At 47.0% G+C, this 25065-nt stretch overlaps 1 protein-coding gene across 1 annotated transcript in view; it reads right to left on the bottom strand.

Moving 5' to 3' along the window:
* The window catches only part of IARS2 (isoleucyl-tRNA synthetase 2, mitochondrial), a 349183-nt gene that overhangs the window by 222546 nt on the left and 101572 nt on the right, over positions 1–25065 (bottom strand). Inside the window, exon 9 of the mRNA XM_063919433.1 lies at positions 10629–10798. Coding sequence (XP_063775503.1) covers positions 10629–10798 — 170 coding nt within the window. The remainder of the gene's footprint in view (positions 1–10628; positions 10799–25065) is intronic.

The raw sequence follows: 25065 nt of genomic DNA, 5'->3' as shown, positions 1-25065 counted from the left end.
CATGTCGACACACACGTACCGACACACAGCAGACACACAGGGAATGCTCCTAACGAAGACAGGACCCACTAGCCCTTTGGGGAGACAGAGGGAGAGTTTGCCAGCACACACCAAAAGCGCTATATATATATCAGGGATAGCCTTATAATAAGTGCTCCCTTATAGCTGCTTTGTTATATCAAAATATCGCCATAAATGTGCCCCCCCCTCTCTGTTTTACCCTGTTTCTGTAGTGCAGTGCAGGGGAGAGACTTGGGAGCCGTCCTGACCAGCGGAGCTGTGAGAGGAAATGGCGCCGTGTGCTGAGGAGATAGGCCCCGCCCCTTTTCCGGCGGGCTCGTCTCCCGCTATTTAGAAAAATTAGGCAGGGGTTAAATATCTCCATATAGCCTCTAGGGCTATATGTGAGGTATTTTTAGCCTTTATAGGTACTCATTTGCCTCCCAGGGCGCCCCCCTCCCAGCGCCCTGCACCCTCAGTGACTGCCGTGTGAAGTGTGCTGAGAGGAAAATGGCGCACAGCTGCAGTGCTGTGCGCTACCTTTAGAAGACTGCAGGAGTCTTCAGCCGCCGATTCTGGACCTCTTCTGATTTCAGCATCTGCAAGGGGGCCGGCGGCGTGGCTCCGGTGACCATCCAGGCTGTACCTGTGATCGTCCCTCTGGAGCTTGATGTCCAGTAGCCAAGAAACCAATCCATCCTGCACGCAGGTGAGTTGTCCCTCGCTGCAGTGATCCTGTTGCCAGCAGGAATCACTGTAAAATAAAAAAACCTAGCTAAACTTTCTCTAAGCAGCTCTTTAGGAGAGCCACCTAGATTGCACCCTTCTCGGCCGGGCACAAAAATCTAACTGGAGTCTGGAGGAGGGTCATAGGGGGAGGAGCCAGTGCACACCACCTGATCGGAAAAAGCTTTACTTTTTGTGCCCTGTCTCCTGCGGAGCCGCTATTCCCCATGGTCCTTTCAGGAACCCCAGCATCCACTAGGACGATAGAGAAATGTATATGTGTCATTATCTCAGTAGGGGAACCAAAAATGTGGGATATATTTCCCCCTTCTTGTCCTATTAAAAACACCATATTATATTCATAACAAACACCAACCACCTTTCTAAAGATATAACATAAAGCACTCGTATAATAATCAAATGAAGTTAAAAACATGAATTGTGTATAGTCCGCATGCAACCTGACAGGTAATGGGTAACTAGTCGTATCTTCAGTATGTTTACTCATTCTGTTCTTTGTATTTGGTGTTAAAAAAACACATGAGATTCATTATAGTTAAACGTATATTTTTGTATCACTCCTGACAGTGGTTTTGGAAGCACGAGACTGTCTCGGGTATGCCTGACCTTTTGCTTTCCCTTGTGGGCGATAGGAATGAAAAGTGGTACCATTTGCCTTCTGTGCAGAAGGATTAGTATTAGGGGGAAAAGCAGTCATAGCAGCCGCCAGTTCAGACACAATTTTATTTAGGTCTTCCCCAAACAAAATGTCCCCAGTAAAGGGGAGTACCTCCAAGGGCTTTTTGGAGTCTAGGTCCACCTTCCATAACCTCAACCACAGAATACGGTGAGCCAGGACAGATGCAGTTGACACCTTGCCTGCCAACACATCAGCCTCCGAGGACGCGTCCTGAATGTTATAGGAGGCGGTGGTAATATGAGACAGGTACTGTCTGGCAGTGTCAGATATATCCTCGGGCAGCTATTCCTCTAATGCCTGAACCCACGCTTCAATACCTTTTGCAGCCCAAAAGGCAGCAATAGTGTACTTATGTACAGCGCCTGTCAGGGAGTAAATAGAATTCAGGCATCCCTCCACATGCTTACCTGTTGGTTTCTTCAGTGAGGTGACAGTGGTGACAGGCAGAGTGGATGACACCACAAGGCGGGTGACATGAGAATCCACCGGTGGTGAATTTTCCCACTTGCTACATAACTCTGCAGGGAGAGGATAGCGAGCCAAGGCCCATTTAAGCAAAGATAATTTCTTCCCTGGAGTAGACCAGGGTTCCTGCCCGATGTCCACTAAATGGTCAGAATGGGGTAACAGAGTTATAACCACCTTCTGCCGTTTAAACTGATCAGGTTTCTTTGCCATAGTAGTGGAATCTTCATCATCAGTGATTTGTAGGATTTGTTTAATAGCAACCACTAAGAGAGTGACATCAATCTGCAAGGGGGAATCCTCATCAGTAACACCAGATTTAGTGTCTGACAGGACAGGATGCTCCCCCTCCTCTTCAGATGACACATCAGAGAGGTATGTGGACTGTGAGGAGGAAGCAGCCCGCTTAGATAACCCAGAAGCACGTGTGTGACCTGGGGTGGATATCTGTCTAGCCAAGGACTGATATAATTGTTGCAGCTGGTTAGATAAATCTTCCGGCCAAGGTGGATTAACCATAGGGACAATATGTGGCTGTAGTGACACAGGTGGTCCCATAGGGGGCGTAAGGCGTTCTACCAGAGTACCCTGTAGGTTAGTGAACGCAGCCCAGGGTGGTTCACGAGTAGACACAGGACCTGCGGACTGACTAGGAGGTGAATGACATATAGTACATAGACCATCATACAAAACTTCCCCTTCTGGTAAATCCCTGGAGAATGCTCTGCATGATGCAGGAGCTTCAACTGATTTACTGCCCTTTCTGTTAAACATTATGTAAATATGCAACAACAGAGCGACTTAGTATGATAAAGCCAGGCAAACAACAACGATACCCGCAAATAAATCCAGTATTATGTGACTGAGTACACAGTAGAATATGCGTATTGGATAAATACTGTGACGCACTATATAAGCAGACCCAGACGCACCTAGCCTATTAGGGCACAGAATTTAGAGACAGTTATATCTGGGAAACACTGAAAGTGAAACCACACAGCAGATACAGGCACACACAGTCACAGGCAATGCAGAAACTATTAAACAATAAAGCTGCACTGGACTAGAATATACTGTATGAATCAAAGTGCGGTCCTAGACCGGAGGTATATATTAGAATACTCGTACAATATATTCTATAACAGGTACACTTTTTCTTAACTAATGCTGTCTGTATAGAGACATGTACAATACTGAAGTGTTCGTAAAGTCACAGCGCTGTGGACAGGCGGCTTTACAAGGGAGACCTTACCCTGCAGTCCCGGAGACCAGCCACAGCTATGCTCAGAAGATGGTGCCCAGCGTCTCAGTCAGGGAGTGAGGAAGAGTGTGAGGCAGCTCCAGGGTGGGGAATTCTGCTCAGAGATGGCGCTCAGGGACGGGGGAGGGGCTACAGGTCAAAGGCCACCTCCCCTATGCTGGATTTCCACCCCGGGTACTGTGAGTCTTATTAAATGGAGTGTTAGTACACCCGACCTGTACTCAGACGCCCCGGTGGCCTAGTGGGATCCCTGCTCGGTGACAGTGTCCATGCCAGAGCCGCGACCCGTCTCCCTAGGTAGCGGACGGAACGCAATTTAATGGCAGTTCCAGCCTGAGGAACCCATTTACCTCCTCCCCGTAGCAGCCACGCGAACCAGGTGCCCAAAGCCGGAGCGTCTCCACCGCAAGTACCAGGGAACTGAGCCGCAGGAGTATGCAACGCCGCTTGGGAGGTGATGGAACTGCAGCACTGAAGTGTCACCCTGACATACAGCGCTGACAGCCCAGAGAAGAAATCCAGTGCAGCCCTCCTGTTAGGTGACCTGCTGCTGTAGCACCAACTGAAACTGAGCTCACAGTGGCTGGAGGCACGGTTATAGAGGAGGCCCCAATGCATCCTGGGACAGCCTAAAGCTTTAGCCTGTTGGTGCCTCTGGATCAGGAGCCACTCTACACCCCGGTGTTTTCCTGTGGAAACCAATGTATCCTGCTGCAGAAATACTGTTGGCGTTTGGCTGCCATACTCCTCCTCCTCCTCCTGTGAAGACTCACTTCGCACAGCGTCACGCTGACCTGGGGCTGGCCTGTTCTGGATGCAGCCGGTTCCATGCCTTGTCTGATCAGTCTCGGGTGCACTGGAACTTATGTTGGCATGTGTGGTACTCCATCTCCCGCTGTGTGACTGCTATTGTACTGTTCACACTATGGGGAAGATGTATTAAACCTGGAGAAGTGATAAAACAGTGATAAGTGCAAGGTGATAACGCACCAGCCAATCAGCTCAAATATGTAAATTGACAGTTAGAAGCTGATTGGCTGGTGCGTTATCACCTTGCACTTATCACTGTTTTATCACTTCTCCAGGCTTAATACATCTGCCCCTATTTATTGTAATGTGCAGTTCTCCAGGGGAATTAAACATGTGGCCCTGCAGCTGATGTGGAACTACACATCCCAGCAAACACTGCCACAGTAATGCTATTAGTGTATAGGGCCCATAGAGCCACTGGGGACTGAGGATTTAGTCCTTATGATGTAGAAGGTGTGCTTCCTTCTAGGTAATTAGTGTCAGAAGTGGGGTATAGCCTGAAGGATCACATCTACCATGCGTGGGCACATGCTGCAGCCTCTCCCGTGTGGTGTCAAGCATACATTTGGTCTTTCCCCCACATATTTACCAAGTTTCTCATTTTTATGTCCAAAAATGTGTTGCATTCAGCCAGGCCTGAGCGCCCCCTCCCATAGTGGTAGTTGTGGCATGTGTCCACTGTACCAGTGTCTCACAAACTGGATAATGAGAAGAACTGTCTTCTGTACACACCATAGAGCTGTCTGTGGAGGGGACACGGCTCTCCCCTGTGCCCAACTCTGGGCTCCAGTATTCTTCCCACCCTGTATTCAGCGCTATGGACGTCAGGGTTTGAGGAGCTTTATACACAAAGAAATTAGCCTTTTAAGTGCTCAGCCCTTGCACCATCAACATATCTCCGTGGCAGCAATGTCCCCACACATGAGAAAATAAGAATTTACTTACCGATAATTTTATTTCTCATAGTCCGTAGTGGATGCTGGGGACTCCGAAAGGACCATGGGGAATAGCGGCTCCGCAGGAGACTGGGCACAAAAGTAAAAAGCTTTAGGACTACCTGGTGTGCACTGGCTCCTCCCCCTATGACCCTCCTCCAAGCCTCAGTTAGGATACTGTGCCCGGACGAGAGTACACAATAAGGAAGGATTTTGAATCCCGGGTAAGACTCATACCAGCCACACCAATCACACCGTACAACTTGTGATCTGAACCCAGTTAACAGCATGATAACAGAAGGAGCCTCTGAAAAGATGGCTCACAACAACAATAACCCGATTTTGTAACAATAACTATGTACAAGTAATGCAGACAAACCGCACTTGGGATGGGCGCCCAGCATCCACTACGGACTACGAGAAATAGAATTATCGGTAAGTAAATTCTTATTTTCTCTAACGTCCTAGTGGATGCTGGGGACTTCGAAAGGACCATGGGGATTATACCAAAGCTCCCAAACGGGCGGGAGAGTGCGGATGACTCTGCAGCACCGAATGAGAGAACTCCAGGTCCTCCTCAGCCAGGGTATCAAATTTGTAGAATTTAGCAAACGTGTTTGCCCCTGACCAAGTAGCTGCTCGGCAAAGTTGTAAAGCCGAGACCCCTCGGGCAGCCGCCCAAGATGAGCCCACTTTCCGTGTGGAATGGGCTTTAACAGATTTTGGTTGTGGCAGGCCTGCCACAGAATGTGCAAGCTGAATTGTACTACAAATCTAACGAGCAATCGTCTGCTTAGAAGCAGGAGCACCCAGCTTATTGGGTGCATACAGGATAAACAGCGAATCAGATTTTCTGACTCCAGCCGTCCTGGAAACATACATTTTCAGGGCCCTGACTACGTCCAGCAACTTGGAATCCTCCAAGTCCCTAGTAGCCGCAGGCACCACAATAGGCTGGTTCAAGTGAAAAGATGAAACCACCTTAGGGAGAAATTGAGGACGAGTCCTCAATTCTGCCCTGTCCGTATGAAAAATTAGGTAAGGGCTTTTATAGGATAAAGCCGCCAATTCTGAGACACGCCTGGCTGAAGCCAGGGCTAACAGCATTACCACTTTCCATGTGAGATATTTTAAGTCCACAGTGGTGAGTGGTTCAAACCAATGTGATTTTAGGAATCCCAAAACTACATTGAGATCCCAAGGTGCCACTGGAGGCACAAAAGGAGGCTGTATATGCAGTACTCCCTTGACAAACGTCTGAACTTCAGGAACAGAAGCCAGTTCTTTTTGGAAGAATATTGACAGGGCCGAAATTTGAACCTTAATGGACCCTAATTTGAGGCCCATAGACACTCCTGTTTGCAGGAAATGCAGGAAACGACCCAGTTGAAATTCCTCTGTAGGGGCCTTCCTGGCCTCGCACCACGCAACATATTTACGCCAAATACGGTGATAATGTTGTACGGTTACATCCTTCCTGGCTTTGATCAGGGTAGGGATGACTTCATCCGGAATGCCTTTTTCCTTCAGGATCCGGCGTTCAACCGGCATGCCGTCAAACGCAGCCGCGGTAAGTCTTGGAATAGACATGGTCCCTGCTGGAGCAGGTCCTTTCTTAGAGGTAGAGGCCACGGGTCTTCCGTGAGCATCTCTTGAATTTCCGGGTACCAAGTCCTTCTTGGCCAATCCGGAGCCACGAGTATAGTCTTTACTCCTCTCCTTCTTATGATTCTCAGTACTTTTGGTATGAGAGGAAGAGGAGGGAACACATACACTGACTGGTACACCCACGGTGTTACCAGAGCGTCCACAGCTATTGCCTGAGGGTCCCTTGACCTGGCGCAATATCTGTCCAGTTTTTTGTTGAGGCGGGACGCCATCATGTCCACCTTTGGTTTTTCCCAACGGTTCACAATCAAGTGGAAGACTTCTGGGTGAAGTCCCCACTCCCCCGGGTGAAGATCGTGTCTGCTGAGGAAGTCTGCTTCCCAGATGTCCACTCCCGGAATGAACACTGCTGACAGTGCTATCACATGATTCTCCGCCCAGCGAAGAATCCTTGCCACTTCCATCATTGCCCTCCTGCTTCTTGTGCAGCCCTGTCTGTTTACGTGGGCGACTGCCGTGATGTTGTCCGACTGGATCAGCACCGGCTGACCCTGAAGCAGAGGCCTTGCCTGACTTAGGGCATTGTAAATGGCCCTTAGTTCCAGGATATTTATGTGAAGTGACGTTTCCATGCTTGACCACAAGCCCTGGAAATTTCTTCCCTGTGTGACTGCTCCCCAGCCTCTCAGGCTGGCATCCGTGGTCACCAGGACCCAGTCCTGAATGCCGAATCTGCGGCCCTCTAGAAGATGAGCACTCTGCAACCACCACAGGAGAGACACCCTTGTCCTTGGAGACAGGGTTATCCGCTGATGCATTTGAAGATGCGATCCGGACGATTTGTCCAGCATATCCCACTGAAAAGTTCTTGCGTGGAATCTGCCGAATGGAATCGCTTCGTAAGAAGCCACCATCTTTCCCAGGACCCTTGTGCATTGGTGTACTGACACTTGGCCTGGTCTTAGGAGGTTCCTGACTAGGTCGGATAACTCCTTGGCTTTCTCCTCCGGGAGAAACACCTTTTTCTGTACTGTGTCCAGAATCATCCCTAGGAACAGCAGACGTGTCGTCGGAATCAGCTGCGATTTTGGAATATTTAGAATCCATCCGTGCTGTCGTAGTACTACTTGAGATAGTGCTACTCCGACCTCTAACTGTTCTCTGGACCTTGCCCTTATCAGGAGATCGTCCAAGTAAGGGATAATTAAGACGCCTTTTCTTCGAAGAAGAATCATCATTTCGGCCATTACCTTGGTAAAGACCCGGGGTGCAGTGGACAATCCAAACGGCAGCGTCTGAAACTGATAGTGATAGTTCTGTACCACAAACCTGAGGTACCCTTGGTGAGAAGGGCAAATTGGGACATGGAGGTAAGCATCCTTGATGTCCAGAGACACCATATAGTCCCCTTCTTCCAGGTTCGCTATCACTGCTCTGAGTGACTCCATCTTGAACTTGAACCTTTTTATGTAAGTGTTCAAGGATTTCAGATTTAAAATGGGTCTCACCGAGCCGTCCGGCTTCGGTACCACAAACAGCGTGGAATAATACCCCTTTCCCTGTTGTAGGAGGGGTACCTTGATTATCACCTGCTGGGAATACAGCTTGTGAATGGCTTCCAATACCGCCTCCCTGTCGGGGGGAGACGTTGGTAAAGCAGACTTCAGGAACCGGCGAGGGGGAGACGTCTCGAATTCCAATTTGTACCCCTGAGATACTACCTGCAGGATCCAGGGGTCCACTTGCGAATGAGCCCACTGCGCGCTGAAATTCTTGAGACGGGCCCCCACCGTGCCTGAGTCCGCTTGTAAGGCCCCAGCGTCATGCTGAGGACTTGGCAGAAGCGGGGGAGGGCTTCTGTTCGTGGGAAGAGGCTGTCTGCTGCAGTCTTTTTCCCCTTCCTCTGCCCCGGGGCAGATATGAGTGGCCTTTTGCCCGCTTGCCCTTATGGGGACGAAAGGACTGAGCCTGAAAAGACGGTATCTTTTTCTGCTGCGAGGTGACTTGGGGTAAAAAGGTGGATTTTCCAGCCGTTGCCGTGGCCACCAGGTCCGATAGACCGACCCCAAATAACTCCTCCCCTTTATACGGCAATACTTCCATATGCCGTTTGGAATCCGCATCACCTGACCACTGTCGTGTCCATAATCCTCTTCTGGCAGAAATGGACATCGCACTTACTCTTGATGCCAGAGTGCAAATATCCCTCTGTGCATCTCGCATATATAGAAATGCATCCTTTAAATGCTCTATAGTCAATAATATATTGTCCCTGTCTAGGGTATCAATATTTTCAGTCAGGGAATCCGACCAAGCCACCCCAGCACTGCACATCCAGGCTGAGGCGATTGCTGGTCGCAGTATAATACCAGTATGTGTGTATATACTTTTAAGGATATTTTCCAGCTTTCTATCAGCTGGTTCCTTGAGGGCGGCCGTATCTGGGGACGGTAACGCCACTTGTTTTGATAAGCGTGTGAGCGCCTTATCTACGCTAGGGGGTGTTTCCCAACGCGCCCTAACCTCTGGCGGGAAAGGGTATAATGCCAATAACTTTTTAGAAATTAGCAGTTTTTTATCGGGGGAAACCCACGCTTCATCACACACCTCATTTAATTCATCTGATTCGGGAAAAACTACGGGTAGCTTTTTCACACCCCACATAATACCCTTTTTTGTGGTACTTGTAGTATCAGAAATGTTCAAAACCTCCTTCATTGCCGTGATCATGTAACGTGTGGCCCTACTGGAAAATACGTTTGTTTCCTCACCGTCGACACTGGAGTCAGTGTCCGTGTCTGGGTCTGTGTCGACCACCTGAGGTAACGGGCGCTTTAGAGCCCCTGACGGTGTTTGAGACGCCTGTACAGGTATTAACTGATTTGCCGGCTGTCTCATGTCGTCAACAGTCTTTTGTAAAGTGCTGACACTATCACGTAATTCTTTCCATAAGACCATCCAGTCAGGTGTCGACTCCCTAGGGGGTGACATCACTAACACAGACAATTGCTCCGTCTCCACATCATTTTCCTCCTCATACATGTCGACACAACGTACCGACACACAGCACACACACAGGGAATGCTCTGATAGAGGACAGGACCCCACTAGCCCTTTGGGGAGACAGAGGGAGAGTTTGCCAGCACACACCAGAGCGCTATATATATACAGGGATAACCTTATATAAGTGTTTTTCCCTAATATAGCTGCTGTATATATTTATATGCCAATTTAGTGCCCCCCCTCTCTTGTTTTACCCTGTTTCTGTAGTGCAGGACTGCAGGGGAGAGTCAGGGAGCCTTCCTCCAACGGAGCTGTGAGGAAAAAATGGCGCCAGTGTGCTGAGGAGATAGGCTCCGCCCCTTTTTCGGCGGCCTTTCTCACGCTTTTTTATGTAAAAATAGGCAGGGGTTAAATACATCCATATAGCCCAGGAGCTATATGTGATGTATTTTTTGCCAAAAAAGGTGTTTTTATTGCGTCTCAGGGCACCCCCCCCCCCAGCGCCCTGCACCCTCAGTGACCGGAGTGTGAAGTGTGCTGAGAGCAATGGCGCACAGCTGCGGTGCTGTGCGCTACCTTAGTGAAGACAGGACGTCTTCTGCCGCCGATTTTCCGGACCTCTTCAGTCTTCTGGCTCTGTAAGGGGGACGGCGGCGCGGCTCCGGGACCCATCCATGGCTGGGCCTGTGATCGTCCCTTTGGAGCTAATGTCCAGTAGCCTAAGAAGCCCAATCCACTCTGCACGCAGGTGAGTTCGCTTCTTCTCCCCTTAGTCCCTCGATGCAGTGAGCCTGTTGCCAGCAGGTCTCACTGAAAATAAAAAAACCTATTTAAACTTTTACTCTAAGCAGCTCAGGAGAGCCACCTAGATTGCACCCTTCTCGTTCGGGCACAAAATCTTAACTGAGGCTTGGAGGAGGGTCATAGGGGGAGGAGCCAGTGCACACCAGGTAGTCCTAAAGCTTTTTACTTTTGTGCCCAGTCTCCTGCGGAGCCGCTATTCCCCATGGTCCTTTCGGAGTCCCCAGCATCCACTAGGACGTTAGAGAAATACATTTATATCATAGCATAGTGACAGGTGGTGAGAGACAGAAGATAATACAGAAGCACATCTACTTACCATTGGCAGCTTGTGATGAGAAGCCACGCTGTAATCTTCAATGCCGTGGGCGGGCGCGGTGTGTACAAGGCCTGTGCCTTTTCCCATAGTCACATGATTGGCAGCCAGGAGAGCTGAGGAGCGTCCTGGTATTGTGGGGTGAGCACAGGATCCACCTTCCAGATCTGATCCTGCAGTGAGGAAGATGGATTCAATCAGGGTCCAAGAGTAAGTACCAGCCTCTGCATTTCCAGCATTATAAGTACCAGCCTCTGCATTTCCAGCATTATAAGTACCAGCCTCTGCATTTCCAGCATTATAAGTACCAGCCTCTGCATTTCCAGCATTATAAGTACCAGCCTCTGCATTTCCAGCATTATAAGTACCAGCCTCTGCATTTCCAGCATTATAAGTACCAGCCTCTGCATTTCCAGCATTATAAGTACCAGCCTCTGCATTTCCAGCATTACAAATATCAGCCTCTGCATTTCCAGCATTACAAATATCAGCCTCTGCATTTCCAGCATTACAAATATCAGCCTCTGCATTTCCAGCATTACAAATATCAGCCTCTGCATTTCCAGCATTACAAATATCAACCTCTGCATTTCCAGCATTACAAGTATCAGCCTCTGCATTCCCAGCATTATAAGTATCAGCCTCTGCATTTCCAGCATTATAAGTATCAGCCTACGCATTTCCAGCATTATAAGTATCAGCCTCTGCCTTCCCAGCATTATAAGTATCAGCCTCTGCCTTCCCAGCATTATAAGTATCAGCCTCTGCATTTCCAGCATTATAAGTACCAGCATCTGCATTTCCAGCATTATAAGTACCAGCCTCTGCATTCCCAGCACTATAAGTATCATAACGCTGGGAAGGCAGAGGCTGATACTTATAATGCTGGAAATGCGTAGGCTGATACTTATAATGCTGGAAATGCAGAGGCTGGTACTTATAATGCTGGAAATGCAGAGGCTGATACTTATAATGCTGGAAATGCAGAGGCTGATACTTATAATGCTGGAAATGCAGAGGCTGATACTTATAATGCTGGGAAGGCAGAGGCTGATACTTATAATGCTGGAAATGCAGAGGCTGATACTTATAATGCTGGAAATGCAGAGGCTGATACTTATAATGCTGGAAATGCAGAGGCTGATACTTATAATGCTGGAAATGCAGAGGCTGATACTTATAATGCTGGAAATGCAGAGGCTGATACTTATAATGCTGGAAATGCAGAGGCTGATACTTGTAATGCTGGAAATGCGTAGGCTGATACTTATAATGCTGGAAATGCATAGACTGGTACTTATAATGCTGGAAATGCAGAGGCTGATACTTAGCCTCTGCATTTCCAGCATTATAAGTACCAGTCTTTGCATTTCCAGCATTATAAGTATCAGCCTACGCATTTCCAGCATTATAAGTATCAGCCTCTGCCTTCCCAGCATTATAAGTATCAGCCTCTGCCTTCCCAGCATTATAAGTATCAGTCTCTGCATTCCCAGCATTATAAGTATCAGCCTCTGCATTCCCAGCATTATAAGTATCAGCCTCTGCATTTCCAGCATTATAAGTACCAGCCTCTGCATTTCCAGCATTACAAATACCAGCCTCTGCATTTCCAGCATTACAAATATCAGCCTCTGCATTTCCAGCATTACAAATATCAGCCTCTGCATTTCCAGCATTACAAGTATCAGTCTCTGCATTTCCAGCATTATAAGTATCAGCCTCTGCATTTCCAGCATTATAAGTATCAGCCTACGCATTTCCAGCATTATAAGTATCAGCCTCTGCCTTCCCAGCATTATAAGTATCAGCCTCTGCCTTCCCAGCATTATAAGTATCAGCCTCTGCCTTCCCAGCATTATAAGTATCAGCCTCTGCATTTCCAGCATTATAAGTACCAGCATCTGCATTTCCAGCATTATAAGTACCAGCCTCTGCATTCCCAGCACTATAAGTATCATAATGCTGGGAAGGCAGAGGCTGATACTTATAATGCTGGAAATGCGTAGGCTGATACTTATAATGCTGGAAATGCATAGACTGGTACTTATAATGCTGGAAATGCAGAGGCTGATACTTATAATGCTGGAAATGCATAGACTGGTACTTATAATGCTGGAAATGCAGAGGCTAAGTACCAGTCTATGCATTTCCAGCATTATAAGTATCAGCCTCTGCCTTCCCAGCATTATAAGTATCAGCCTCTGCATTTCCAGCATTATAAGTACCAGCATCTGCATTTCCAGCATTATAAGTACCAGCCTCTGCATTCCCAGCACTATAAGTATCATAATGCTGGGAAGGCAGAGGCTGATACTTATAATGCTGGAAATGCGTAGGCTGATACTTATAATGCTGGAAATGCATAGACTGGTACTTATAATGCTGGAAATGCAGAGGCTGATACTTATAATGCTGGAAATGCATAGACTGGTACTTATAATGCTGGAAATGCAGAGGCTAAGTACCAGTCTATGCATTTCCAGCATTATAAGTATCAGCCTCTGCATTCCCAGCATTATAAGTACCAGCATCTGCATTTCCAGCATTATAAGTACCAGCCTCTGCATTCCCAGCATTATAAGTACCAGCCTCTGCATTCCCAGCATTATAAGTACCAGCCTCTGCATTCCCAGCATTATAAGTACCAGCCTCTGCATTCCCAGCATTATAAGTACCAGCCTCTGCATTCCCAGCATTATAAGTACCAGCCTCTGCATTTCCAGCATTATAAGTACCAGCCTCTGCATTCCCAGCATTATAAGTACCAGCCTCTGCATTCCCAGCATTATAAGTACCAGCCTCTGCATTTCCAGCATTATAAGTACCAGCCTCTGCATTCCCAGCATTATAAGTATCAGCCTCTGCATTCCCAGCATTATAAGTATCAGCCTCTGCATTTCCAGCATTATAAGTATCAGCCTCTGCATTCCCAGCATTGTAAGTACCAGCCTCTGCATTTCCAGCATTATAAGTACCAGCCTCTGCATTTCCAGCATTATAAGTACCAGCATCTGCATTTCCAGCATTATAAGTACCAGCCTCTGCATTTCCAGCATTACAAATATCAGCATCTGCATTTCAGCATTACAAGTAGCAGCCTACGCAGTTCCAGCATTATAAGTAGCAGCCTACACAGTTCCAGCATTATAAGTACCAGCCTCTGCATTTCCAGCATTATAAGTACCAGCCTCTGCATTCCCAGCATTATAAGTATCAGCCTCTGCATTCCCAGCATTATAAGTATCAGCCTCTGCATTTCCAGCATTATAAGTATCAGCCTCTGCATTCCCAGCATTATAAGTATCAGTCTCTGCATTTCCAGCATTATAAGTACCAGCCTCTGCATTCCCAGCATTATAAGTACCAGCCTCTGCATTCGCAGCATTATAAGTACCAGTCTATGCATTCCCAGCATTATAAGTACCAGCCTCTGCATTTCCAGCATTATAAGTACCAGCATCTGCATTCCCAGCATTATAAGTACCAGCCTCTGCATTTCCAGCATTATAAGTACCAGCCTCTGCATTTCCAGCATTATAAGTACCAGCCTCTGCATTCCCAGCATTATAAGTACCAGTCTATGCATTCCCAGCATTATAAGTACCAGTCTATGCATTTCCAGCATTATAAGTACCAGTCTACGCATTTCCAGCATTATAAGTAACAGACTACGCAGTTCCAGCATTATATCTGCCAGCCTACGCAGTTCCAGCATTATAAGTACCAGTCTATGCAGTTCCAGCATTATAAGTACCAGTCTATGCATTTCCAGCATTATAAGTACCAGTCTATGCATTCCCAGCATTATAAGTACCAGTCTATGCATTTCCAGCATTATAAGTACCAGTCTATGCATTCCCAGCATTATAAGTACCAGTCTATGCATTTCCAGCATTATAAGTACCAGTCTACGCATTTCCAGCATTATAAGTAACAGACTACGCAGTTCCAGCATTATATCTACCAGCCTACGCAGTTCCAGCATTATAAGTACCAGTCTATGCAGTTCCAGCATTATAAGTACCAGTCTATGCATTTCCAGCATTATAAGTACCAGTCTATGCATTCCCAGCATTATAAGTGCCAGTCTATGCATTCCCAGCATTATAAGTGCCAGTCTATGCATTTCCAGCATTAAAAGTACCAGTCTATGCAGTTCCAGCATTATAAGTACCAGTCTACGCATTTCCAGCATTATAAGTATCAGTCTCTGCATTTCCAGCATTATAAGTATCATAAGTACCAGTCTATGCATTTCCAGCATTATAAGTACCAGTCTATGCATTTCCAGCATTATAAGTACCAGTCTACGCATTTCCAGCATTATAAGTATCAGCCTCTGCATTTCCAGCATTAAAAGTACCAGTCTATGCAGTTCCAGCATTATAAGTATCAGCCTCTGCATTTCCAGCATTATAAGTACCAGTCTACGCATTTCCAGCATTATAAGTAACAGACTACGCAGTTCCAGCATTATAAGTATCAGCCTCTGCATTTCCAGCATTATAAGTACCAGTCTATGCAGTTCCAGCATTATAAGTACCAGTCTATGCATTTCCAGCATTATAAGTATCAGCTACTGCATTAGCTATTCCTCATACTGCAGCCCCCTAACATTGCTGCCTTCTTGTGAAAATCAATTGTGTTATTCCACAAGGTAATGAATCTTACAATTAATGACTGATAAATTGCATCACGCACTATAAAAGTGTCATATGGAAAACTAATTGCGTAGATAATACACTTTCCGCTATTCCAGGATCTGTAACCTTCCCAGCACATCTCTCACTTGCAGACAATCCGTGTCCAGAGCAACTAATAGTGCAGTAATGGAATTTTACACTATCCGAGAGACCAGAAACAAAGCTGCATATCTAGCAGTCTCTCATGCAATAAACTCCATCCAAAAAATAGGATTACCTACCGGTAAATCCTTTTCTCCTAGTCCGTAGGGGATATTGGGAATCCAATTTAGTACCATGGGGTGTAGACGGGTCCACTTGGAGCAATAGGCACTATAGAAGTTTGATTGTGTGGGCTGGCTCCTCCCTCTATGCCCCTCCTACCAGACTCGGTCTAGGAAACTGTGCCCGAGGAGACGTACATACTTTGAGAGAAGGAGATAAAAGGATAGTGGTGAGATTTCGAACCAGCACACACAGAACAAGAGGAAAGCCATGCTAACCAAACTTGAATCCAGGAACAGCAACGGCTGAACCAACATTACTTAACCAGGTAACAGTGCAGGAAGAACAATGCACCGGACAGACGGCCAGTATCCTCTACGGACTACGAGAAAAGGATTTACCGGTAGGTAATTAAAATCCTGTTTTCTCTTACGTTATAGGGGATGCTGGGAATCCATTTAGTACCATGGGGAAGTGCCAAAGCTCTCAAACCAGTTGGGAGAGTGCTGAGGTTCCTGCAGAAACGACTGACCAAACTGAAGGTCCTCAGAGGCCAAGGTATCGAACTTGTAAAACTTGTAGCTGCTCGGCAGAGATGTAATGCCGAGACACCCCGGGCAGCCGCCCAAGAGGAACCCACCGACCTAGTAGTGTGGGCCTGTACAGATTTCGGAATTGGCAAACGTGTTGTGGAATAAGCATGCTGGATAGTGAGCCTGATCCAGCGTGCAATGGACTGCTTTGAAGCAGGACACCCAATCTTGTTGGCATCATAGAGAATGAACAGCGAGTCAGATATCCAGTGACAAGCAGTTCGCTTTACATATACAGTGGGGCAAAAAAGTATTTGAACATACACCGATTGAGAAAGATGAGAGAGGTGTGTAATTTCCATCATAGACTTCAACTGTGAGAGACAGAATCTGGAAATCACAATGTATGATCTTGCAGAAAATAAATATTTGGACAATAAAAAAGTTTAACTCAATACTTTGTAATATAACCTCGGTTGGCAATTACAGAGGTCAGACGTTTCCTGTAGTTCTTGACCAGGTTTGCACACACTGTAGCAGGTATTTTGGCCCACTCTTCCATGCAGATCTTCTCTAGATCCGTCATGTTTTGGGGCTGTCGCCGGGCAACACAGACTTTCAACTTCCTCCAAAGATTTTCTATTGGGTTGAGGTCTGGAGACTGGTTAGGCTAGTCCAGGACCTTGAAATGCTTCTTACGAAGCCACTCAGTTGCCTGGGCGGTTTGTTTGGAGTCCTAGTCATGCTGGAAGACCCAACCATGTTCCATCTTCAATGCTCTTACTGTGGGAAGGAGGTTTTTGCCCAAAAAAATCACAATACATGGCCCCATTCATCCTCTCCTTAATACGGATCAGTCATCCTGTCCCCTTTGCAGAAAAGCAGCCCCAAAGCATGATGTTTCCACCCCCATGCTTCACAGTGGGTATGGTGTTCTTGGGATGCCATTCATCATTTCTTCTCCCTCCAAACACGGCGAGTGGCGTTTATACCAAAAATTTTGATTTTGCTCTCATCTGACCACATTACATTCTCCCAATACTCCTCTGGGTCATCCAGATGGTCACTGGTAAACTTTAGACAGGCCTGGACATGTGCTGGCTTAAGCAGGGAGACATTTCTGGGGCAGCAGGATTTCAATCCATGACGATGTAGTGTGTTACTAATGGTAACCATTGTGACAGTGGTCCCAGATCTCTTGAGGTCATTGACCAGGACCCCCCCGTGTAGTTCTGGCCTGATTCCTCGCCTTTCTCAAGATCATTGATACCCCACGAGGTGAGATCTTGCATGGAGCCCCAGGTCGGGGGAGATTGTCAGTGATCTTGTATTTCTTCCATTTTTTTATAATTGCGCCAACAGTTGATCTCTTCTCACCAAGCTGCTTGCCTATTGTTGAGTAGCTCATCCCAGCCTTGTGCAACTCTACAATTTTGTCCCTGGTGTCCTTAGACATCTCTCTGGTCTTGGCCGTGGTGGAGAGGTAGCAGTCTGACCGATTGAGGGTGTGGACAGGTGTCTTTTATACAGATAACCAGTTTAAACAGGTGCCATTAATACAGGTAACGAGTGGAGGATAGAAGAGCTTCTAAAATAATAAGTAACAGGTCTGTGAGAGCCAGAAATCTTGCTGCTTGGTAGGTGTACAAATATTTATTTTCCATAAGAATATACAAGTAAATTGTTTAAAAATCATACAATATGATTTCCAGATTCTGTCTCTCACAGTTGCAGTGTACCTATGATGGAAATTACACACCTCTCATCTTTTTAAGTGGGTCAACTTAAACAATCGGTGGCTGTCCAAATACTTTTTTGCCCCAACTGTACGTTCAAAGCCCTTACAACGTCCAAGGACTTCGAAGTAGTAGAGGTGTCAGTAACACCCGGAACCACAATAGGCTGGTTTATGTGAAACTCTGACACCACCTTAGGAAGGAATTGTTGACAAGTCCTGAGTTCAGCTCTGTCCTCATGGAAAATCAAGTAGGGGCTCTTGTGAGACAACGCCCCCAGCTCCGAAAAACGCCATGCCGAAGCCAAGGCAAACAACATGACGGTCCTCCACATAAGATACTTAATGTTTACCTCCTGTAACGGTTCAAACTAGTCCGATTGGATGAATTGTAGAACAAAATTGAGATCCCAAGGTGCCGTGGGAGGCACAAAGAGAGGCTGGATATGAAGGACACCCTTCAAGAACATCTGGACCTCAGGGAGAGAAGCCAATTGTTTCTGAAAGAAAATAAACAAGGCCGAAATCTGAACTTTTATTAAACCTAGGCATAGGCCCACATCCACTCTGGACTGTAGAAAATGCAGGAAGCGTCCCAGATGAAATTCCACCGTAGAATATTGTCTGTTCTCACATCAAGAGACATATTTCTTCCAGACACGATGGTAATGTTTGGACATTACCCCCTTCCTGGCCTGGATCATAGTCAGGATGACCTTGTCAGGAATCCCTCGCCTGGCTGGAATCAGCCGTTCAACTTCCATGCCATCAAATATAGCCATGGTAAGTCTTGATAAAGGAACGGGCCCTGTTGCAGAAGATCCTCTCACAGAGGCCAAGGATCTTCGTTTAGCAACTCGAGAAGATCTGCATACCAGGCCTTTAGCAGCCAGTCCGGAGCAATGAGGATTGCTTGAACACTTTCCCTTTTTATTCTTTTGAGAACTCTTGGGATCAGAGGAATGGGAGGAAACACGTACACCAGCCGGTAGAACCATGGAGTTGTCAGGGTGCCGACCGTTACAGCCTGTGGGTCCCTCGACCTGGAACAATCCCGCTTGAGCTTCTTGTTGAGGCGAGAGGCCATCATGTCAATTTGTGGATAACCCCCACCGACGTGTAAGTCACAGGAACACTTCCAGGTGGAGGCCCCATTCCATTGGGTGCAGGTCGTGTCTGCTGAGGAAATCTGCTTCCCAGTTGTCTACTCCCGGAATGAAGATCACTGAAAATGCCACGGCGTGCTTTTCCGCACAGAGATTTATTGACACCTCTGACATTGCGGCTCTGTTATTCGTTCCGACCTGTCGGTTAATCTAAGTCACCGCTGTCACATTGTCTGACTGAACTTGAATGGTCTGATTCTGAAAAAGAGAGAAGGCTTGCAGAAGCATACGCGCACGCAGGGGGGTTCCGAGTACCTAGAAATCCCCCCCTGGTCGCCGATCTATCGTTCAGCTGAACTATTTTTTTTGTTTGATTTTTTTAATAAAGAGGAGCTCTGGCATTCTGCAAAAGCTGCCTCCTTACCTTACACAGAAACGGAGAGGCTGGTAGCATGTAGGGGGAGCTGCCGCGTAGCTCCTCTCAGGAAGTTCTGATTCTGAAGTATGCCATGTGCCGGGGAGAGCCTGGGGCCGATAGCCGTAAGTTATGCTGGCAAGGTGAGGAATATTGAGGCACAGTGTGCTGGCAGCTGCAGCAGTTCACAATGAGAGCAGCGGCGGGACGGCAGGGGTTGGGGGGGAGGGGATTTGATTTGGCCTGCAAACAAGCCATAAGGTGGTGCAGAGGAGAGGGAGACATCATTCTGGGGCTGCATACGAGAGGGACAGGTCTTCTGGGGGAGCACACTAGAACGGGAAAGGTCAAAGGGGGATGTAGATATGAGAGAGGGACAACCAGGTCATGTGGGGAGTGCAGACAAGAGATGGACAGCAGGCAAAAGAGTAAATCATTAGGAATGATTCTGGTATTATTACAGATGGTAAGACCCAGTTACAACCATCATAATTAACTAGCTATATCTACATATCAAAGATACATTGTTAAAATGACCCTTTCTTAGCACCATCTAAGGCTATTAGCAGAGGAAGTCTGAGTGCTGTAAAATATCTCTCTTACCTATCATTAACATATGCGGCGGAATGTAATACAATGTAAGATTAGCGGACGTGCGGGTTGCCGGCTGATCTCAGACGTTTATTTTAAAGGGACAACCCCTTACAAGGCAAAACCATGCTAAACCATGCTGTGTAAGTGACTGCCCCTTCAAACAAACGTCTGAGATCAGCCTGCAACCCGCACCTCTGGTGATCCTGCACTCCGTTATATCCCACCGCTGATGTCCCAGGCCACAGATTTGGAGAAGAGGAATAAATATACAAAAATAAACATGTGGAGAAAGTTCTGTCTTTCATAAACAGGGGCATACGCAGTTTTGCACATTAATCTATTTTTGGCACTGCACACGCTCTGTAGCCGAGCATAAGCAACTTCCAGCATCTTCAGATGGTCCAGGGTCGTACGCATCACAGCTGCGTCTCTTCTTTTGGCCAAGTGGGTTTAGATGGGCGGCAACTGTACATTCACACATAAGCAAAGTGTTCTGGGGACATGTCATGGGTGTTTAAACGCATTATGCGGGCCATGCAGAGCCCTGCATCAGCAAAGATTTACCTGATCAAAGATGGATCTCATGTTATAAGGAATAGGTCAGGAGAAAGTGTGCGCTGATTGCAAAGATGATTACTTTCCCAATTTGAAGGAAAACACTTCATAGGGAATGGGGGGTCCAGTTGCCCGGAAGCCCGCCTTCCCCACAACCCGGCCAGTGGCTACTACATGCAGTGTAAGGGGCGAATGAAGCTGCTACACATGCCCAGTGGCAGAAGATTTTCCTACCACGTCTGCTGTGTGTGTGGATCTGAGCAATCAATCATCACACCAGAGAGAATCTGGTAAATGGCTTACCGTGACCATTGGGCCTGCATATGTCCGACGTACTGTATTACACACACTACACCATGTTTGGGGCAGACTATAGCTTGTTACATGCTAATTATGTATCCTCATGGGATGGCGACAATCGCTCTAAAATCAAACATTTGGAAACCCCCCTCCAGAAATCCTGCGTTTTGCCCCTGAGAGGGGCGTTGTAGATAGACCTGAGCTCCAGGATTTTCATTGGAAAGACGACTTCCTGACTTGACCACCTTCCTTGAAACTGCACCCCAACCTCTGAGACTTGCGTCTGTGGTTAATAGAATCCAATTCTGAATCCCGAACCTTCGACATTTCACTAGGTGAGAAGTTTGTAGCCACCACAGGAGTGAGATCCTTTCTTTTGGCAACAGACGAATCCTCTGATGCATGTGAAGATGCGATCCGGACCATTTGTCCAACAGATCCAGCTGGAAGGGCCTCGCATGAAACCTTCCATACTGAATTGGCTCGTAAGAAGCCACCTTTTTCCCCAGAAGGCAGATGCACAGAGATTCAGGACGGCTTCAAGACAGCCCAAACCATCGACTGGATTACCATTGGCTTTTCCAAGGGAAGGAATACTTTCTTAGACTCTATGTCCAGTAACATTTCCAGGAAATGAAGCTTCTGCATTGGTTCGAGGTGAGATTTTGGTAGGTTCAGAAATCACCCGTAATCCAGGAGTAATCTGGTTGTGAGACCAATGTTGTCCAACAACTGCTTCCTGGACGCAGCCTTTATCAGAAGATCATCCAGGCAAGGAATTACGTTCACTCCCTGTTTGCGGAGTAGCATCATCTCTGCCATCACTTTAGTGAACACCCTCGTTGCCTTGGAGAGACCATATGACAGGGCCTGAAACTGGTAGTCAAAGTCCTGCAGTGCAAACCGTAGATAAGCCTGATGAGGGGGCCAGATCGGAATGTGAAGGTACGCATCCTTGATATCCAGAGACACTAGGAATTCCCCCTCCTCCAGACCTGAGATCACTGCTCTCAGAGACTCCATCTTGAGCTTGAACACTCGTAAGTATGGGTTCAATGACTTGAGATTCAGAATCGGTCTTACCGAACCATCCGGCTTCAGAACTACAAAGAAGCTGGAATAGTAACCCTTATTTTGTAGATGAGGTGGAACTGGAACAATGACCTGGGTCTGTAACAGTTTTTGAATGGCATTCTGTAAGGTTATTCTTATCTCTTGTGAAACTAGTAAGCCTGATTTGAAGAATCTGTGAGGTGGGAGATCCTGGAACTCCAGCCTGTAGCCCTGGGATATAAGGTCTATGACCCAGGGATCCTGGCAAGATCTTGTCCAGGTGTGATTGAAGAATTTTAACCGGGCTCACACCTGCCCGTCTCCCAGGTATCATGGCCCACCGTCATGTGGAAGGCTTTGAAGAGACAGATCCGGAGCTCTGTTCCTGAGAGCCAGCAGCAGCTGGTTTGCATGGTTTACCTCTAGCACCTCTGGCGGCAGTAGAAGAACCTCTGGCCTTGACCTGAAACTTTGCAGTCCGAAAAGGACTGTAAATTGGGTCCTGAGTAGGCCTTCCTAGCTAGCGGAGTTGCAGAAGGTAGATAGGTGGATTTACCCACAGTAGTTCGTGAAATCCACTAATCGAGTTCTTCGCCAAATAAGGCCTCACCTTTGAAAGGCAGGCCTTCCACGCCTTTTTTGGAGTCCGCATCAGCAGTCCACTGACGTAGCCATAATCCCCTGAGTGCCTACACTGCCATAGCTGTGGTGCGTGCATTAAGCAGACCTATCTTTTTAATGGCTTCAACCATAAAGTTTGCAGAGTCTTGTATGTGTTGCAGGAGTAAAACAATTTCCTCTTGAGGTAAGGTGTCTAACACTTCAATTAAATTACCAGACCATTTAGCAATTACTCGTGTAATCCACGCACATGCTATAGTGGGTCTCTGGGCCACCCCTGCAGCTGCATACAAAGATTTGAGTGTAGTCTCAATCTTACGATCAGCTGCATCCTTTAGGGAGGCTGCACTAGAAACAGGTAATACTATTTTACGTGAGAGTCTGGACCGACGCATCCACTATGGGTGAATTTTCCCATTTTTTCCTATCATCCGAAGGAAAAGGAAAAAATAATAATAACCGCCTAGGAATATGAAATTTCCTATCTGGAGTAATCCACGGTTCTTCAAACAGGGTATTTAGTTCCTTTGACACAGGAAAAGTGGCTGAGGATTTTTTCTTCACATTAAAGAAAGATTCCTCACACACCTCTGTCACCTTATCAGGAATATTTAGGACTTCCCTGATAGAGTCTATGGGAGCCTCTACACCCTGCGACAGAGTACCCTCCCCTACCTCTAAGTCTACCGCACATTCCTCCATTTCTGACCCTTCATTATCAGAGTCAGAATGCAGGATATGGGCCAAAGTACGTTTTTGCAGACAAATGGTAGAGGACTAAGACGCTGGTCTGGGTACTGAGTCCTTTTACATAAACTCAGCCATAGACTGTTAAGTATTGCGTCTCTTCCTCATTACGAAATAATTTAGTAGAGATTGTGGATATAATCCCCCGAATGGAGTCCAGCCATGCTGGTTCTCTCCACTAGCCAGATAAGGGATACTACACTGAGTACACACTAGTGAGCCCCCTGGAGAAGTGGAACACTGTGCCTTACATAAAACACACTCTTTGCCTGACATACTGTAACAGTGACAGCACACACAGGAAAAGGTTAAAAGCACAATTAACCCACAAAGATTCCTTCCAGGGAGAAACAGAGGGAGTGTGGAACCAGCACATGGCGCCCTAATCGCTAATGCCAAGCTTAGCCGGGTCACAGACTAAGTACCTAGATTAGGGAGTTAGGAACTAAGTCCCACGAAGCAGGCAGGCTGGTGCCATCCAGTCCTGCCTGAAGCTAACAAACTTTGAAAATAAATGCAGAAAACTCTTCAGGAGCTTCCAGAGATGTGACCGGCTCCTCAGGGCACATTTTTTAAACTGAGTCTGGTAGGAGGAGCATAGAGGGAGGAGCCAGCACGCCTAATCAAACTTCTATAGTGCCCATGGCTCCTAGTGGACCCGTCTATACTCCATGGTACTAAATAGATTCTCAGTATCCCCTAGGACGTAATAGAAAGGGGAATTCAGTTTTGGGTGGAGATTCAGAGACGTTATGAACCTATGGCTGGGTCAGCTGTCACAGTGTCGGCAGTTAGAAGAGGCAGACTCTTATCCTACCAGCACACAGCCATCCACTAACACCACGTGACCGGAAGGAGTGACGGCTGCAGACCCCAACTACTGTAACAGTCTGCATGTAGAGGAACATTAGGACAGCATGAGCCTAGAACCTTCTCATATTCTCCTCTGTCTGTTACTCACTGCACACACAACACATAGCCATACATCACTTGTTATTTACATTGTAGGGATGCCAATAATACAGGTCATAATAAAGGTCTGCGCTGCAATCCAGGTCATAATACAGGTCAGCGCTGCAATCCAGGTCATAATACAGGTCAGCACTGCAATCCAGGTCATAATACAGGTCAGCACTGCAATCCAGGTCATAATACAGGTCAGCACTGCAATCCAGGTCATAATACACGTCAGCACTGCAATCCAGGTCATAATAAAGGTCAGCGCTGCAATCCAGGTCATAATACAGGTCAGCACTGCAATCCAGGTCATAATACAGGTCAGCGCTGCAATCCAGGTCATAATACAGGTCAGCGCTGCAATCCAGGTCATAATACAGGTCAGCGCTGCAATCCAGGTCATAATACAGGTCAGCACCGCAATCCAGGTCATAATACAGGTCAGCACTGCGATCCAGGTCATAATACAGGTCAGCACTGCAATCCAGGCCATAATACAGGTCAGCACTGCAATCCAGGCCATAATACAGGTCAGCACTGCAATCCAGGTCATAATAAAGGTCAGCGCTGCAATCCAGGTCATAATACAGGTCAGCGCTGCAATCCAGGTCATAATACAGGTCAGCACTGCAATCCAGGTCATAATACAGGTCAGCGCTGCAATCCAGGTCATAATACAGGTCAGCACTGCAATCCAGGTAATAATACAGGTCAGCACTGCAATCCAGGTCATAATACAGGTCAGCACTGCGATCCAGGTCATAATGCAGGTCAGCACTGCGATCCAGGAAATAATACAGGTCAGCACTGCGATCCAGGTCATAATACAGGTCAGCACTGCGATCCAGGTAATAATACAGGTCAGCACTGCGATCAAGGAAATAATACAGGTCAGCGCTGCAATCCAGGTCATA

The sequence above is a fragment of the Pseudophryne corroboree genome, chromosome 4 (genome assembly GCF_028390025.1).
Source record: "Pseudophryne corroboree isolate aPseCor3 chromosome 4, aPseCor3.hap2, whole genome shotgun sequence".
NCBI lineage: Eukaryota > Metazoa > Chordata > Amphibia > Anura > Myobatrachidae > Pseudophryne > Pseudophryne corroboree.
Note: the sequence above shows the minus strand (reverse complement) of the source record. Positions and strands in the feature narration are given on the sequence as shown.